Below are 17,500 nucleotides of genomic sequence, written 5' to 3'. Positions count from 1 at the left end.
GTCCCTGAACATTATGACTCTCTTTGTGTGTGTGCGTGCGTGTGCGTGTGTGTGTGCGTGCGTGCGTGCGTGCTTGTATTTGTGCACGCATGCATGCCTATGATGAAGAGGACGATTTTCATTTGCAGGTCTCTGATGTGTGTGTGTGTGTGTGTTTTTGTGAGTGTGCGCACGCGGGCTGATGATTATGATGATTTTGTTTTTGCAGATACTCGTCATGCAGGGCCTTCCTCATGACGCTGAATGAGCTGAACGACTACGCCGGTCAGCACGAGATCGTGGCGGAGAACCTCAACACACAGATCCTGTCCGAGCTGTCGCGCTACATCCAGGAGCTCAAAGCAGAGAGGAAATCGGTAAATGTCTACTTCAAGACTTTCAGTAGGCGACAGCCCACTACTAGGGCTCTACATTAACAGCAGCCAACCACCAAATGCTGGTTTGGCTGGTAGAAAAGACAAACTTACTAGCTTCTTAGATCCATTAGTGAGTGTGTGTGTTTGGGTAGAAAGATGAGGTTCTACTAGCCATTTTGGCTGCTAATGAAAAACGTTAAGTTAGAGCAGGGGTGCAAATTCCAAACTTCAAATTCCTACAAGGGCCGTAAAAGCCCTCCGAGGGCCATACTATGAATACAAATCAGGATTTCCCCATGCAGTTCAGGCCTATATTAAATGTAGACACCTTTAAAACAGACCCCACCTTCTCTGGGTCCCCTGAATATTAGTTAATTGTATTGGAAATGTAATTTCTAACATTCCTTTACAGAATATGTCATATGTCATGTGATGCTGCATGACATTAAAATTGTCTTGGGGGCCAGACAAAACGCCCTCAAGGGCCACAAACGGCCCTCCAGACATAGGTTCCCCACCCCTGAGTTAGAGCAACAGCCTCTACAAATGCAATTCCCTAACAGGGACATCTACTTAGTGACGGGGGCTTGTGAAAGCCATGTCCTAAAATTGGATCATTCTATTATACATGTCATCCTATTCATTACACTGATTGGCTGTTGTACTTTCTTGTTGTATGCAGAGGGAGAGGTTACCCCCCCCCGTGACTATGACAAGTTTGGTAACCATGCTTCATTTTGACGTTGTGGGGCTACTGTGGCTATAGGTTGGGACTTTTTAGGTGCCATGCCTGATGCCGGCCTGGTTGTCTCTATCTGCCAGGAAGTAAAGGTCTACGCTGACAGTATTTTTTTAAAATACATATTTTTTGGGATTTTTTGCCTTTATTTGACAGGATAGTGAAGGTTTTGACAGGAAATGAGTGGGCAGAGAGAGATGGGGAAGGGTAGGCAAAGGACCCAGGCCGGGAATCGAACCCAGGTCGGCCGCATAGCAAATGAATGCCCTACCATTTTTCGCCATGGTAGGGCCTACACTGACAGTATTTCATTGGAAAAGCTTGTCAATATTGTTGTCCTGTTTGAGTCGTCTAGGCCAGTGTTTCTCAACAGGGGTGCCGGGGCACCCTGGTGTGCCGCGGGCCCCCCTCAGGGGTGCCGCGGAAACGTGGCTGATAAATAAAGTATGTAACATAAAACATATTTGTCTAAATTGAAAAGTTAATGCTAGTCAGTGGAATCTTTCATCTGCCATTTACGCACAATAAAGTAAATAAAGGTCGCCCCAGTCAGCTGCAACTTCGAACGTAGGTCGTGTGACGTCTCCAAAGGTGCTACTTTTCTAAGCTGTGTGGTATCGGATGCGATGCCATGTTACGGCTTATTGGTTCGGGGTGCCATGAAATTTTTCATGAATTGAAAGGGTGCCTCGCCTAAAGAAAGGTTGAGAAACACTGGTCTAGGAAGCTCTTGTAACAGGACCCGAGATTTGCTTTGAGCCAAAGACACATTAGGCAAACTTCATGAAAATGCTACACTGTGGTAATGACGTTCGCTTTACCAAAACCTATTCACAAAAAGCTAGGATTTACCGATACCACTTTTTTGAAAACCGATACGAGTACATTAATGTGTGTACTTGCCGATACCGAGTACCGATACCGATACCTTTTAACACCAAAATACAATGAACATAAATGCATGCATGGCCTTGTTTTTTTCCACCTGTGATATCTGTATTGTCCATTTCCATGTAGATTTAAATGTTATTAAATGTATGAAGTGGCACTTTTTTCCCATGCTGCTTTCAAGTCCACAGAACATGACAAGATTTTGCATTGTTTTGTGTAATAGCAGTATCGTTCCTGGTATCGGCAAGTGCTTGACGAGTACGAGTATAATGAGCAGTATCGGCAGCCGATACCGATACCAGTATCGGTATCGGTGCATCCCTACAAAAAGCGGTTAGCTAGAAAGTGTGAGAGAAAAAAAAGAGAGTGGCCCTAAATGATTCAGGCTAAGGATTGTCCTGGAAATGGCAAAAGGCGATCGGGCCCTAGATAATCTTTCAATGAGGTCTAATCCAACTCTGGCACAGACACTCTCATCCTTTTGCAGCATTGTCACAAAAAGAAATCACTGCCTCATAACAGGCTCAGCTGGACAGCAGTGTGCGTGAGTGCGCGTGCGTACATGCATACGTGCGTGCGTGCATACATGCGTGTGTGTGTGTCTGTGTGTGTGTGTGTGTGTGTGTGTGTGTGTGTGTGTGTGTGTGTGTGTGTGTGTGAGTGTGAGTATCTGAGTGTCTGTGTGTGTTGTGAGGGCACAGTATGACGTTTGTGTGTTAACAATAATTCCCACGGACAAATCCTCAAAACTCTCCAGCCACCCTCGTTGCCACTGTCAATCACGCCTACACTAGATCACACCAATGGGGGGACGCTGGGGCGGGTGGGGATTGGAAGGTGGTGGTATTGTAGTGGCGGTGACGTTGGCGCACCAAGACAAGCGTGTTGTTCCGTCCGTTGTTTGTGCATGTGCAGCAAGTGCATCCGTCCGCTTGGGCCCTGCTCTCTAGCGGAGCTGAAGTGGGTCAAGAATCCAGGTCAGGGCAGCGGGAGCAGGTTGGCCCCTCTCCCTTCTCCCTCTCCCTCTCCCTCTCCCTCTCCTCTCCTCTCCTCTCCTCTCCTCTCCTCTCCTCTCCTCTCCTCTCCCTTTCCCTCTCCCCCCTCTCCCGCCATCTCCTCTCCTCTCCCTCTCCCTCTCCCTCTCCCTCATCTCTCCCTCAACTCTCCTCTCCTCTCTATCTCTATCTCTTCCTCTATCCCTTGCTTGCCCTCTGCCCTCCCCTCTATCTCTATCTCTATCTCTATCTCTCTCTCTCTCTCTCTCTCTCTCTCTCTCTCTCTCTCTCTCTCTCTGTCTCTCTACCTCTCCTCTCCTCTCCTCTCGTCTCCTCTCCTCTCCTCTCGTCTCTTCTCCTCTCCCCCCTCCCCCATCTTCCTCTCCTCTCCTCCCCTCTCCGCTCTCCTCTCCTCTCCCTCTCCTCTCCCTCTCTGTGCTCGCCCTCCCCCTGTCCCACTCCACTCCACTCCACTCCACTCCCTCTCCCTCTCTCCATCTCCCTCTCCTCTCCTCGCCCTCTGCCCTCTATCTCCTCACCCTTTGCCCCCTCCCCTACCCATCCCCTCTCCTGTCCTGTCCTCTCCTGCTCGCCCTCTGTCCCCTCTCCTACCCATCCCATCCCCCACCAGGGTCCTCCATGCCCGGGGAAGAGGGAGCGCACCGCACTGGGCCTCTGTCTGGAGCTGGTGGCTGGAAGTAACATGGGAGAGAAACACGGAGAGCAGAGAGAGAGAGAGAGAGATGAATAGGCAGTGTGTCACGGAAAGGAGAAAAAGGAGATGGACAGAGGCAGGAAAGAGAAAGACAAGAGATGTGACGAGAGAGCAAGAAAGAAAGAAAGGGAGGAAGATGGTCTGGGGAAAAGGTAGATGGAGAGAAAAAAGAAGTGAGGATGAGAGAGAGAGAGAGCGAAAGGCCAAGAGGTCAGGGTTGAGAGTAAGGAGCCACTGAAGCCTTCAAAAGGAGAAAAGAGCATCTCTTCCTCTCGGGCTCTTCACTCCCTCCCCCACTGGTGCAATGCATCATGGGAAGAAAGCTTTTCTCTCAAAATGTACAGTGCACCCTTATGGTTGGTAGAAAAACACAAGTTGACCTGCAGTACAGCACAAAATGAATACCGTTGTACTGCAAATACAGTGCATGTAGGTAACTGAAAGTAACCGATACCATCAACGGTAATACTTCTTTCATATTTCTTGACACTGCTTTGAGAGCTTGAGAGAGTGTGTGTGTGTGTGTGTGTGTGTGTGTGTGTGTGTGTGTGTGTGTGTGTGTGTGTGTGTGTGTGTGTGTGTGTGTGTGTGTGTGTGTGTGTGTGTGTGTGTGTGTGTGTGTGTGTGTGTGTGTGTGTGTGTGTGTGTGTGTGTGTGTGTGTGCCCTTTACACGGATTCCCTAAAAATAGAACAGAGGAGGCGTAATAAAAATACGCTGACTCTGCTGCTAGAATAATGTGCTCCATTTTTTTAAATTGAGTTCTCTGTAAAAGCAGTAGATAAGTCCTTGTAGAGTTTCCTCTAAAATGGTTCAAAGAAAGATTGTGGGAAAATATACTGTCTTATATTTCCTGACAAAACCAACAAGGTTCGAGGCCAGGTCAGCTCATGTCCTGGTTGCTGATTAGACGATTGAGTTCAGTTCAGCACTCACCATTGATTGGGTAATTATATCCCCGAAACGCGGAGCGTCTGGGATGTAATGGTTTTGCGTGCGCCGCCACCGCGTCCGTGTCCGCCGCCGCCACGTAAGGTCTTTCGTGTTAACGCGATAACTTTTGAACGGATGTTTGGATTTGTCCCAGATTTTTTGGGTGAATGCTCTAGGGCAGGTTCATGAACTGATTCGAGTTTGGAGGTCAACACTTTCAAGATGGCTGAATTCAAGATGGCCGAATTTTTGTTTGGTCCATAACTTCTGACCGGGTGGATGGATTTGTCCCAGATTTGGTGTGTGAATGCTCTAGGGTAGGTTCATGAACTGCTTCGAGTTGGGAGGTCAACACTTTCAAGATGGCTGAATTCAAGATGGCCGAATTTTTGTTTGGTCCATAACTTCTGACCGGGTGGATGGATTTGTCCCAGATTTTGTGTGTGAATGCTCTAGGGTAGGTTCATGAACTGATTCGAGTTTGGAGGTCAACACTTTCAAGATGGCTGAATTCAAGATGGCCGAATTATTGTTTGGCCCATAACTACTGACCGGGTGGATGGATTTGTCCCAGATTTTGTGTGTGAATGCTCTAGGGTAGTTTGGACGACAACAGTTTCAAAATGGCGGAATTTTCATTTGGCCCATAACTTCTGACTGGGTGGATTGATTTGCCCGGTAACACCTTATTTTAATGGTTCACCATTTCAGTGAATCTACCATATTAGGTACAGTGTAATAACCAATGTAACAATATTTAATACCATGTAATACTAGTGTAATACCAGTGTAACAATATGCAATATCAGGTACCGTGTAATAACGAGTGTAACAGTATGCAATACCATGTAATATAGTGTAATACCAGTGTAACAATATGCAATACCATGTAATACCACTTACGCACAAACACATGATGTAAGTAAAAAAAATTACATTGTATTAAATATTGTTACACTGGTTATTACACTGTACCTAATGTGGTATATCCACTGAACCATTAAAACAGTATTACCATTTGCCCCATTTTTTGCTTCATTTTCACAATAGTCGTTTGGTTTTAAGCCTATGCACGTCATGTCACGTCTGTATGTATCATATACGTTAACGAAATGGTGGACGGGAGTGGTAGGAATGATGGGGGACTGGAAGCGTTGCGTTTCGGGGATATACCTTAAGCAGTCGAAGGCGACTGCACAGGCAGTCTAGTTGTTTTTTGTTTTTTAACCCACTAATGATTTTGTCTGATTGTGCTCTTGTACTGCCTACTGATTAGTTGATTGAGTACAGCTAACTGGCCACAGTTTGGTCTGACCTGATCCTGAGATGTCTGTGGTTTTGTCACACCACAGTCTGCTCTGGCACTTTTGGCTTAAAGGGGCCCTTCATAATTAGCGGCGCCGAGCTAACTCACCGGTGGGCCCCACACCCACATTTCTGAAAATAGGGGCCCACGAGGGTGCAAAGCCGCTATGCCAGATGGCCAGTCCAGCCCTGGCTCTGGCCAGTGTTAGGTAATGGGGGTTATGGTGGGCCTGGGAAGGGCATTTGAGGGTTTTGGTGCTAGAACAGGAGGTGATGTGGGGGCATGGATGCTCAGGCTCTGTAAACATTATCTTTCTCTCTGTCTATCTCTGTCTGACATAGACACACACACACACACTCACTCACTCACTCTCTCTCACACTCACTCACTCACTCACTAACTCACACTCTCTCTCTCTCTCTCTCTCAGTGTAATGAATGAGATTGTGGTACCATCAGGGAGGGCAGTTGGGTTTTGTGTTGGTACACAGGGGTGATTGGGTAAAGCTAGATTTATGCTTCGCTCGCATAGAATCTGCGTCCGTCCGTTTTCTGTCTATGCGAGTCCACGCCCCCCTCTCAGAGGCTCTGCGCCCGTCGTCTAGCGCCTCGAAAAAATTCGAACTATCCGTCGGACGGACGCGGAGTACGCAGACAAAAAGGCACTATGATTGGTCGTCTCGCTACTTCCTTGTTCTGTTCTTGTGGCAGCGCAATGCCAGTAGTTTGCGAGAGCAGAGCTGTATTCTGTTAAAAACTTTATTAATGCCTTGTGTGTAAATGTGTGTAAATACACGAAGCTAAGCTAAGTAACAAACAATGCATCAGTTGAACACTCGTGGCACAATGCCTGCGGTTTTACTACCGTTCCTCCACCGAATGTAAACACACATCGGCAGAATCAACTGTCTTTACATGCTTGCATTTTCTGCTCGTGAAAACAGACTGGGTATGTCAAATAATGATACCACTGCATTGCCTTTGCAATTTGTGTGAAAATACCTAGCTAACCGGGATAGAAAGCAACATTGCTTAATAATGACCGCAGTGCTTACAATGTAAGTAGCCTAATCGCGCAATTTCAAATGTGGCTGGCAACGAGACCTCGGACCTCGCAGAGCTCGCAGATGCATGAATACAAAATTGGTTCGTGGCCACTCCCACGCGACTTTTCACGCTCGCAGTTGCTGAAGTCTAATCTGACCTTAAGTAAGGAGGTGGGGAAAGGCGGTTAGCTGACACCCCCCTCTCTCTTTCTCTCCCTCTGTCTCTCTGTCTTTATAAGCCTGTGAATATAGTGGTTGGTTTAGGTCGGTTTTAGTGTTAATTTTGGGAGTTATGTGGTGAAGAGGTTGGGATGTTAGCTAGCTGACCCCTCTCTGTCTGTCTCTCTCTCTGTCTGGGCCTCAGTGAATTAGCTAAGGGATTTTGGTGGCATCACAGAGGGAATTGGGACTTGGTGTGCAATGTGTATGTGTGGTTGTGTGTGTGTCTGTCTGTGGTTGTCTGTGTGTGGGGGGGGTGATGGAGTAAGGAGGTGGGAATGTTTGTTGACCCATCTTTCTCTGTCTGGGCCCCCTCTATGAAAAAACGTAACAAATGAGGTAATTGGGTTGTGTTCTGGTATTTGTGCTTTTGCTGTTGGTAAACGGAGTGATGGGGCCCCTCTGTGAATATGTTTTGAGAGGTTGCGATGGTATCTTGGAGGGCAGTGAGGTTTTGGTGTTGGCGGCAGGGGGTGGGGTGTTATGTTGGCTGACCCATCTGGGCCTCTCAATGACTAAGGTAAGCGGTCAGGGCGTCAGATTTGTAGCCCAAAGGTTGCCGGTTCGACTCCCGACCCGCCAGGTTAGTGGGGGGAGTAATTAACCAGTGCTCTCCCCCATCCTCCGCCATGACTGAGGTACCCTGAGCATGGTACCATCCCGCCACACTGGTCCCTTGGGGCACCATTAGGGGCTGCCACCTTGTACAGGTGAGGCAGTGTGCAATGAACACTAGTGTGATGTGGAGTGCTGTCACAATGACAATGGGAGTTGGAGTTTCCCAGGTGGGCTTTCACGCTTTAAGGTAATCAATAGATTGGGTAATGGCCTGGGTTTGTGGTGGTATCGGGGAGGGTAGTGGGATTTTGGTGGTGGTACCGGGAGAGATGAGGTGAGATGAAGAGATGGAGCTGTTAGCTGACCATCCCTGTCTGAGCTTTGGTGTTGGGACAGCGTGCGAGTGGGGGTAGCTGACCCGGTACCTGGGGGGTAGCTGTTTTGGGCCTCCGTAATGGAGTGACCATCATTGTAGTTCTGAGTGTGTTCTGACCGGTTTAATGAATGAAGCCAATTGGAGCCAATGTTTGGTCCCCTACGGGAAATTCTTTATCTGCACTTCATCCCATTTGGACTAGTGAATCACATTGAAGTACACACACTAGTCCGTAGCAGTGGGCTGCCTGCTGAGCGGCGCCCGGGGAGCAGTGTGGGGGTTAGGTGCCTTGCTCAAGGGCACTTCAGCCGTGGTCCGGTCGGGCACTGAACCGGGAACCCTTGGGTTGCCAACCCAGTGCTCTAACCACTGAGCCACGACTGCCCCAAAGAGCCTGCTGCTTGGGTATTTGAGTCCAGGTGGGGCATCTCTACTTCCCTTCGCTACAGCCCCTGTGAATAAGGTAATGAGGTGTCTGTTGGTATTGTCTCTCTCTGTTTGTGCCTCTGTGGTGGTGTCATGAAGTGCATTTGGCGTTTTGGTGCCGGTTCACAAGTGATTTGATGAAGAGGTAGCCTGACAAGCCAGACTAAATGTTAGATTAAATGTGAATATTTAGGCTGGCCCTGATGAATGACACACCGGAAGATTGTTGATGGGAACACCCCGTTGTTTTACAAACTGTGTCTGTTCCTATTGGCCAACGCATTGTTGTCACTCCCTCAAAACCCTGTCCGCTTTGCATCCAAAGATTCAAATCAAATCAAAACAAGTCTCCGACGTTGTGATTGGTCAGCCAGATTCAGGGCATTGGGGCATTGTCTGAGGCTAGACCCACTCGCAGGCAAAACATATTTTTGGCCGCTGGCGGGTGGGGCTAGTTTACTAGGCTAGTGAAGAGGTGCAGTGTGTCGTGTCGGCTAACCTCTCTTTGTTGGCCGGCCTGTTTGAATAAGCCCCTATATGGTCAGCCTGCCAACTCGCCACTCACAAAATCAGCTTATCGCTGAAAAATTGGAAGCAGACATGAAATACTGCGTCTCCCCCCTGGACTGGCTACAAGAGTGTTTGGCTTGCTCAGCTCTGTGCTATGCTGTGCTGTTGCCCCATGGTGCTCTGCCTGCGTGGTTTGCTATGTAGTGACCTATAAAACAGCACTGATTTGAGCACTGGCACTGACTGATGACTGATCATGTGGTGTGGAGACTCTTGTGAGGTATTGTTGAATGGTGTTGGGGTTTCCTCAGCAGGCTTTGAGGGCTTAAAACTAGAAGTGGAAATCATAGCCAGGGCGCCGTCAATACGGTTGGATATTGGAACGATAACAGACTGCTCCAAAAATATGAGTTGGCAAACCATTGGTCAGTCAGCACACAGAGGTGAAGCCATGACGTTGTCTATCCCAGCGCTAGGGATGTTAATAATAATAATCAAATTGTAGGAGTGTAATACATGCAATTTATTTTCAAAATGCTACCACTATTGTACATTATATTTATGGCTGTTGAGTGTGTGCGTGCATGCGTACATGCTCGTGTGTGTGTGTGTGTGTTTCTGTGGGTTGACCTCTTTTCTCTTGTCTGTCCGTCAGCATTTCCATGATGGCCGACGGGCACAGCAGCATATGGAGAACTCCTGGAAACAGCTGGAGTCAGTGAGTATGCACACACACACACACACACACACACACACACACACACACACACACACACACACACACACACACACACACACACACACACACACACACACACACACACACACATGCTGGCGCACACTATACAAACACACATACTGTATGCCCGTGTATTCGCACACTCTTGCTCTCATTTTCACTCAAGGACAAGCGTAGACAAATAGCAAAGTAGAGGCTGTCCTAGGCCTACACATTTCAGTTAGCTTTGATGCTCACAGACAGGTACTGTACAACATTCGAGTGTAGAGTGTAATTGATTCAATGTTTTGTTCCTGTGTGTGTGTGTGTGTGTGTGTGTGTGTGTGTGTGTGTGTGTGTGTGTGTGTGTGCGCGTGTGCGTGTGCGCGTGTGTGTGTGTGTGTGTGTGTGTGTTTGTCTGTGTTTGTCTGTGCTTGTCCGTGAACGCTTGTGTGTGTGTGTGTGTGTGTGCGTGTGTGTCTGTCTGTCTGTCTGTGTGTGTGTGTCTGTCTGTCTGTCTGTGTGTGTGTGTGTGTGTGTGTGTGTACATGCATCTGTGTCTGTACGCGAATGTGTGTGTGTGTGTGCGTGCACATGTCTGTGTGTTCAGAGTAAACGCCGGTTCGAGCGGGACTGTAAGGAGGCCGACCGGGCGCAGCACTACTTTGAGAAGATGGATGCCGACATCAACGTCACCAAGGCTGACGTGGAGAAGGTAGGACAGCAACACACAGTGTGTGTGTGTGCGAGTGTGTGTGCGAGAGAGAGCATGTGCAACCAAAGCTGACGTGGAGAAGGTAGGATAGTCACCCAGTTAGTGTGTGTGTGTCTGTGTGCTTGTGTGTGTGTGTGTGTGTGTGTGTGTGTCTGTGTGCTTGTGTGTGTGTGAGAGAGAGAGAGCATGTCCAACCAAAGGTAACGTGAAGAGGGTAGGAAAGCCACCTGTGTGTGTGTGTGTGTGTGTGTGTGTGTGTGTGTGTGTGTGTACGTGTCTGTGTACAGCCAAAGTTGACATGGAAAAGGTAGGACGGCTAAGGAGTGAGTGAGTGAGTGAGTGAGTGAGTGAGTGAGTGAGTGAGTGAGTGAGTGAGTGAGTGAGTGAGTGAGTGAGTGAGTGAGTGAGTGAGTGAGTGAGTGAGTGGGTGAGTGAGTGAGTGAGTGCGTGCACACACATGCATACGTAACCAAATCTGTTGTACTGAAGGTAAGGAACCCCAAGAGCTTCCCCTGGTGTGGGTGTGTATGTGAGAGAGATGCTTTCTGTGCAAATTGACAGACAGTGTGTGTGTGTGTGTGTGTGTGTGTGTGTGTGTGTGTGTGTGTGTGTGTGTGTGTGTGTGTGTGTGTGTGTGTGTGTGTGTGTGTGTGTGTGTGTGTGTGTGTGTGTGTGTGTCAGCATCAGCGTTTCCTCTAGAGAAGTATGAAGAGGTTTCACTCTCCGGACATTTTGATATTAGTCACTAGAATAATATTAGTCATTAGAATCTACCAGGCTCTCCCGCGTTTGCAAGATATTTAAAGGGGCCTGTTACCAGTCGCCTATTACCAACTGGGGCACAAAATCAAGTAAGAGTTATATGTGACATCCGACAACAGCAAATATCTCTGCATGGCTGAATGTGTCAAAACCTCCTTCCATAAACCATGGAAAGCCTCTGACAAATGGTAATAATCACAAGGCCCATATGCCAGTCTAAGGGTGTTAAGAAATGCCGGAGCATTACAAACGTTTTCTGGAAATACTGAGAAGGACAATAATGCCAGAACACCCCGATAATCAAGGGAACACAAAGCTCCTTCTAAACGTCTTTGTCAAGATACGTAGCACTCTGTAAACAAAGAGAACGCGCTCAGTGCTGCATTATACCTTGAAGTAAACTATGGTCCAATGGGTTTTAAGGACCAGTTCAGTCAATTTCAATATGCTGTTGTATTGCTCACGCTACCCTTGACTTGTCAGTAGCCGGTACTTGTACTTGTACTTGTCTAAGCCCTTTCCGAGATATGAGCTATTCTAATGGGGGCAGCGTTTGCTTACTTTTTTTTTTATTAACATAGGCCTACTCCAAATATTTTCCCATAAGGTACCGCTGTTTGCTAGTTGTCTGCTGATGTTGTAACCTTTCGGATGTTTTTGGGAATAAATAAAACTGTTTTTTTATGAAGTGTAAACAAACACCTGCCCCCATTACAATGACCAAGATTTTGGAAAAGGCTGAAGAAGAAGAAAAAAAAACCTCAGGTACTGACAAGTCCAGGGTAGTGTGAGCATTACAACTGCACATTGAAAGTGACCAAACTGGTCCTTTAAGCAGCTGTGTGGTGAACGTGTGGTGAACATATTTGGGGAACGTAAATGTATGGAATATGGAATATTACCGATGCTCTATTGGTCTCGGTTTTGGCTCTGGTTGCTCCTCCGAAACTCTGTTATTTTGGTTATCATCTTAGTGGTGCCACGGCCAAAAGGATAGTATGGATGGCGATGACCGTGCAAGTCATTTTCCTAATATTCTAGCAGTGGGAAGCATTAACTCACGCAGACACGCATGCTGGCCTACATGCAACGAGCGCGTGCATGTTTTCAAACTCGAGAATGTTTATCGATGGAATACTGTAGTTTGACAAAAGCTAAATACACATACTTCAGTTTAGCCTACATGTTGGCCTACATGCCAGTGTTACCGCCGGTAACTTACCGGTTAACTTACCGCTATTCTCGAATTCTGATTTACAATCGGACAATGTGACCGCCGGAGAGATTTTATTTTGTCTTTCATTTCACTTTTCTCCCCCAACGGTGTGTGTGCGAGGACGAGTGTGTGTGCGAGTACCGTACGTGTGTGTGTGTGTGTGTGTGTGTGTGCGAGTACGTGTGTGTGTGTGCGCGCGAGTACAAGTGTGTTTGCACGCATGTGTGTTTGTGTCTGTGCATGCGTGTTTGTGCGTGCAAGTTGTAAACGGATATGGGAGGGTGGTGATCACCCCTGTGTGCGAGCGTGTGTATCTGTGCCTGTGCCTGTGTACTGAGAAAGGGAGGGAAGGATGGGAGGGAGGGAGTGTGTACACAGCCTCACTGATGTAGATTATGCCTGTCTGGGGATGACCTTTTGTCTAGCGAGCAGCTGCTCAATCCAGCTCCAGTGGGGATCGCCAGCTCTCCAGGTTTTACAGCCACCCCACCCTACGCTGTATACCTACCTGGCCCTAAAAGCTTTCCTGTTACTACGATGCTGTATGCGCTGTAATACCGGATTTAGCAAATCTGCTATTGTCCTCTGACCAGAAAAACCATGCACACACAGAGAGAGAGAGAGAGAGAGAGAGAGAGAGAGAGAGAGAGAAAGAGAGAGAGAGAGAGAGAGAGAGAGAGAGAGAGAGAGAGAGAGAGAGAGAGAGAGAGAGAGAGAGAGAGAGAGAGAGAGAGAGAGAGAGAGAGAGAGAGAGAGAGAGAGAGAGAGAGAGAGAGAGAGAATCTGTGAGTAATGGTCAGGTCCTGAATGATGGTTAGTTTCTAACAATATGCATCGTGTGTGTGCGCGACTTAACACGCATGTGCGTTTAGGTCTACTTGTATGTGTTTGTGTGTGCACTATGCATTTATGTCTTTCTGTGTGCGTGTGTGTGTGCGCAGCGGGTGTTTTTTGTTAGATCGAGTGCACAGTACAAGGGGAGCGAGCTTATTTATGGTGGAGGTGTGAAAATCCCCAAGTAGTGTTAAGTGGAGTTAAGTGAGGCGTGGAGGAGAACAGAGGGCTGGAAAACACACACCGCAGGGGGCCGAACCTCCAGACTTAAAACTCCAAAATCCCCAGATTTGGCAAACAGGCGCGCACGCACACACACACACACACGCGCGCACGCACACACACACACACACGCGCGCACGCACACACACACACACACACGCGCGCGCGCGCCGGAAAGGGGTTGCAGTGGTGCGTTCGCATCTCCACTTTTGGGCTCCTTTGATGAGGCTTTCTCAACTTTTACTGCAGGCAGATGAGTGGAGTGCAGCGGCAGTAATATTTTTATTAGGGATGCACCAATACCACTTTTTTGAAAACCGATACAAGTACGAGTACATTAATGTGTGTACTTGCCGATACCGAGTACCGATACCGATACCTTTTACCACCAAAATACAATGAAAATAAATGCATGGCCTTGTTTTTTTCCACCTGTGATATTTGTATTGTCCATTTCCATGTAGATTTAAATGTTAGTAAATGTATGAGGTGGCACTTTTTTCCATGCTGATTTCAAGTCCACAGAACATGACAAGATTTTGCATTGTTTTGAGTAATAGTAGTACTCATAGCTGGTATCGGCAATTGCTTGACGAGTCCGAGTATGAGTATGATCAGCGGTATCGGCGGCCGATACCGATACCATTATCGGTATCGTTGCATCCCTAATTATTATTTTGTAAAGAATCAAGAAAATTAAATGCACCACGACTCGTTCTGGCGCCCTTGACACACTGAAACACACACACACACACACACACACACACACACAGAGAGTAACAGTGAGCAATCTCGCCTCCTGTAGAGTCAGTCAGTCAACAGGTCTGTTGTCATGCTCGTCCTCATCACTTAACACAGGTCAATATTTCTCCCCTCTTTACTTAGAGTGCAGTATCATATGACTCAGTTACAGTAGCTGCGTGTGTGTGTGTTTCTGTGTGTGTGTGTATTTGTGTGTGTCTTCATGTGTGTGCGTGTGTCTGCACGTGCGCGTGTGTGTGTGTGTTTGCGTGAGAGTGTGTGTACATATACGCTAATATGCAAGTCTGTTACAGTTTGCGTGTATGTGTGTGTGCTAATATGCAAGTCTGTTACAGTTTGCGTGTATGTGTGTGTGTGCTGTGGGTGTACAAGTACGTTTGTGCGTGTGTGTGTGTGTCTGCGTGTGTGTGGCGTGTGAGTGTGGGGGAGGCAGAATCCCCTGTAGACATGTTGCTGATATGACAGCTGAAGAGGCTACTGTATGTATGTGCAGAATGATATTGTGTGTGTGTGTGTGTGTGTGTGTGTGTGTGTGTGTGTGTGTGTGTGTGTGTGTGTGTGTGTGTGTGTGTGTGTGTGTGTGTGTGTGTGTGTGTGTGTGTGTGTGTGTGTTGATACGTCAGCTGAAGAGGCTACTGTATGTATGTATGTGCAGAATGATGGAGCATGACGGGGCGTGAATGATGCTGCCCCAACCCCACCCTCCCCTCCCCTCCACTCTGCCTCTGTCATGTTGCATCTTGCAGTGCAGTACCGCAGCTGGCCTGAAGGGGCAGCAGCAGCAGCAGCAGCAGATGTCTCCTCTGCAGTCTCTCACACACAGCACAGCCAAGTGCAGGCACAGACACAGGCACACACACACACACACACACACACACACACACAGAGTCACGGGGAGCTGGCACATGAGGCCCCTCCCAAACCCCTAAAACAGTTGCATGGATCTAACGTCAGCCTGCTAACATCGCTGCTCTTACATGGAGCTTGCCAAGGGACTTGTGTCTCCGTTTTAACAGCACAAGAAGTGGAGGAAAGGTAACGAAGTGGAGCAAAATGAGATGTTCTCATGTGTTAAAAGGATGAAACACCCATTTTAGCGCTTGTCACTGAGTATTATCACATTTCAAAACGGTTTTATATATTATCTAGCAAAGCTCTTCACTTTTTTCCCAAAGAATTTTACTGTACTTCTGTGTGCCTTGTCTGCATTTGGATTGCCGATTAAAAAATACTATTTCTGAGTACACATTTCTGAGTAAAAATTGACAGTATGGACAAGTATGGTACCTTTCCTTGCAGTTGAATTCGTCAAATGATCTATCTAGGAAAGGATCCGCCTCAAATGATGCACTTCTCCAGGCCTCTTCTCCAACTGACTTGAGTAGTGGAGTCTTGGACTAAGAAAATTGCCCCAACCACTTTCAATTGGTACTTCAGCCATCACCGGATATGCTGACCACAAGGGTGATAAATGCTGTTGTCCTGCGTTTTATCCCCAGCAGTTATGTGGTGCTTGAGAGGAAATAAATGTACTTTTAAACTACCAACTCTAAACAGGTCGATTGATTTGACAGATGGATAAAAAAAGCAGCTGTAAACCAGGGCAGCCGAAAAAGTTATCTTGTGCGGTTAGAACGTGTCACATTTAAAAAAAAAAAAACTTTGTTTTTTTGCTGCCTACTAGTTGATAAATTAGAACATCCCTTTGCCTATTTGTCTGTGTTAACCAATCGTATAGCAGCAAATTGTGGGCCCTATATACTATCAGCTCCAATGCAACACGTATTTTCATAAATTGGACTGTGTGTGGGCCCCCTATATACAGGGGGCCCTGGTGACTCAGTCACACTTTAGGCCACTGAACGACACCCTTGCAGTCTGACACTCCCTTGCTGTTAGCTGCATTTAATGGAAGCGTCTTTCCCAAATTAGGTGAGGAGTTATAGGCTAGGAAGAGCCAACCACCTCCAGTGAATAATGTCATGGGAGGGTGGTGTCAGACCTTAGACACACACACGCACTACACACAGAAATAGGGTTGTTAATCCTGAAGAGGACATTAAAAAGTTGGCAGTAGGTAAGGATAGGATGAGTCAGTCACCGTTTTTTTTTTTTTTTTTTTTTTACTACATTACATACACTTAGCTGACGCTTTTTTTATGCAAACCGACTCACACTTATTTTAAGCACAGGGTATTGGTTACAGTCCCTGGAGCAGTGTGGGGTTAGGTGCCTTGTTCGAAGGCACCTCAGCCATGGAGTGTGGTGGGGAGTGGTAAGGGTGGGATTTGAATCTGCAATCCTCTGATCTAAAGCCCATCTCCTTAACCACTAGGCCACAGCTTTTTAATTTCCCCGTGTTCTCTGAAACTAACACAGTGTTGTTCTTGTTCTCTGACATGTCTTCAAAGCGGTGTTCTCTCAAGGTAGGTTGACTTCTCTGTCTGCGGTTTCTCGTTGTCACAGTTCGGTGTTCGCCCTCACCACACATACACGCACGCACGCACACACACACACACACACACACACACACACACACATAGCAGGTCACTGAAAATTTAAGGTTCTGGACCATGTTCTTGCACAAGGCCAGGCCGCGTCCGAAAGGTTGACTTGTTCACTATGTTGGTCTTCACATAGAGCACAAGTAAGAGGCATTGTTTTGCTCCCTGCAAAGTGCACTATGTACTGAACAAGTCAATGTTTCGAATTTAACTGAAGTCTTAATATTAACTTGGACCTGGGTCTTGAACGGTGTCTGCTGCCTCTTGATTTTGCGCCTCCTGCCAGCACCCCCTTTGATTTGGCCTTCATTGAGGCTATTGGTAAATGAAAAAGGAAAATTAAGTGTGTACACCAAGCTCCCGTTTCTGCTATTTTAATGTGACGTTTCGGACATCCTGACCGAAACGTCACATTAAAATAACAGAAATGGGAGCTTGGTGTGCAGACTTTTCTTTTCTTTTCTTTTTTCATGTGACTTTGCTAGTCCTGCATCCAAGACTTTTTTTTACGACGGATGTGCGTGTTTTTTCTTTGTTATGCTGGCTATTGGTAAACTCACACCAGCAATGTAGCTATCCAGTGTGCACTGCGAAGGTTCAAGAGCATTACTCCAGATGCAGCTAACACACTGAGCTCTCACACCAGTGCCAATGGAACTGGGTTGTACTTACATCAGCATTCCATAAAAAAAGAGTTTC

At 47.2% G+C, this 17,500-nt stretch overlaps 1 protein-coding gene across 1 annotated transcript in view; it reads left to right on the top strand.

Annotated features, from left to right (window-relative positions):
- Positions 1–17,500, top strand: part of LOC134445381 (formin-binding protein 1-like) — a 62,590-nt gene that overhangs the window by 21,231 nt on the left and 23,859 nt on the right. The window contains exons 4-6 of the mRNA XM_063194464.1: positions 209–356; positions 9,724–9,786; positions 10,397–10,501. Coding sequence (XP_063050534.1) covers positions 209–356; positions 9,724–9,786; positions 10,397–10,501 — 316 coding nt within the window. The remainder of the gene's footprint in view (positions 1–208; positions 357–9,723; positions 9,787–10,396; positions 10,502–17,500) is intronic.

Source organism: Engraulis encrasicolus, chromosome 3 (assembly GCF_034702125.1).
Source record: "Engraulis encrasicolus isolate BLACKSEA-1 chromosome 3, IST_EnEncr_1.0, whole genome shotgun sequence".
Lineage (NCBI taxonomy): Eukaryota > Metazoa > Chordata > Actinopteri > Clupeiformes > Engraulidae > Engraulis > Engraulis encrasicolus.
The sequence above is the reverse complement of the archived record's forward strand: the minus strand, read 5'-3'. Positions and strand labels throughout refer to the sequence as shown.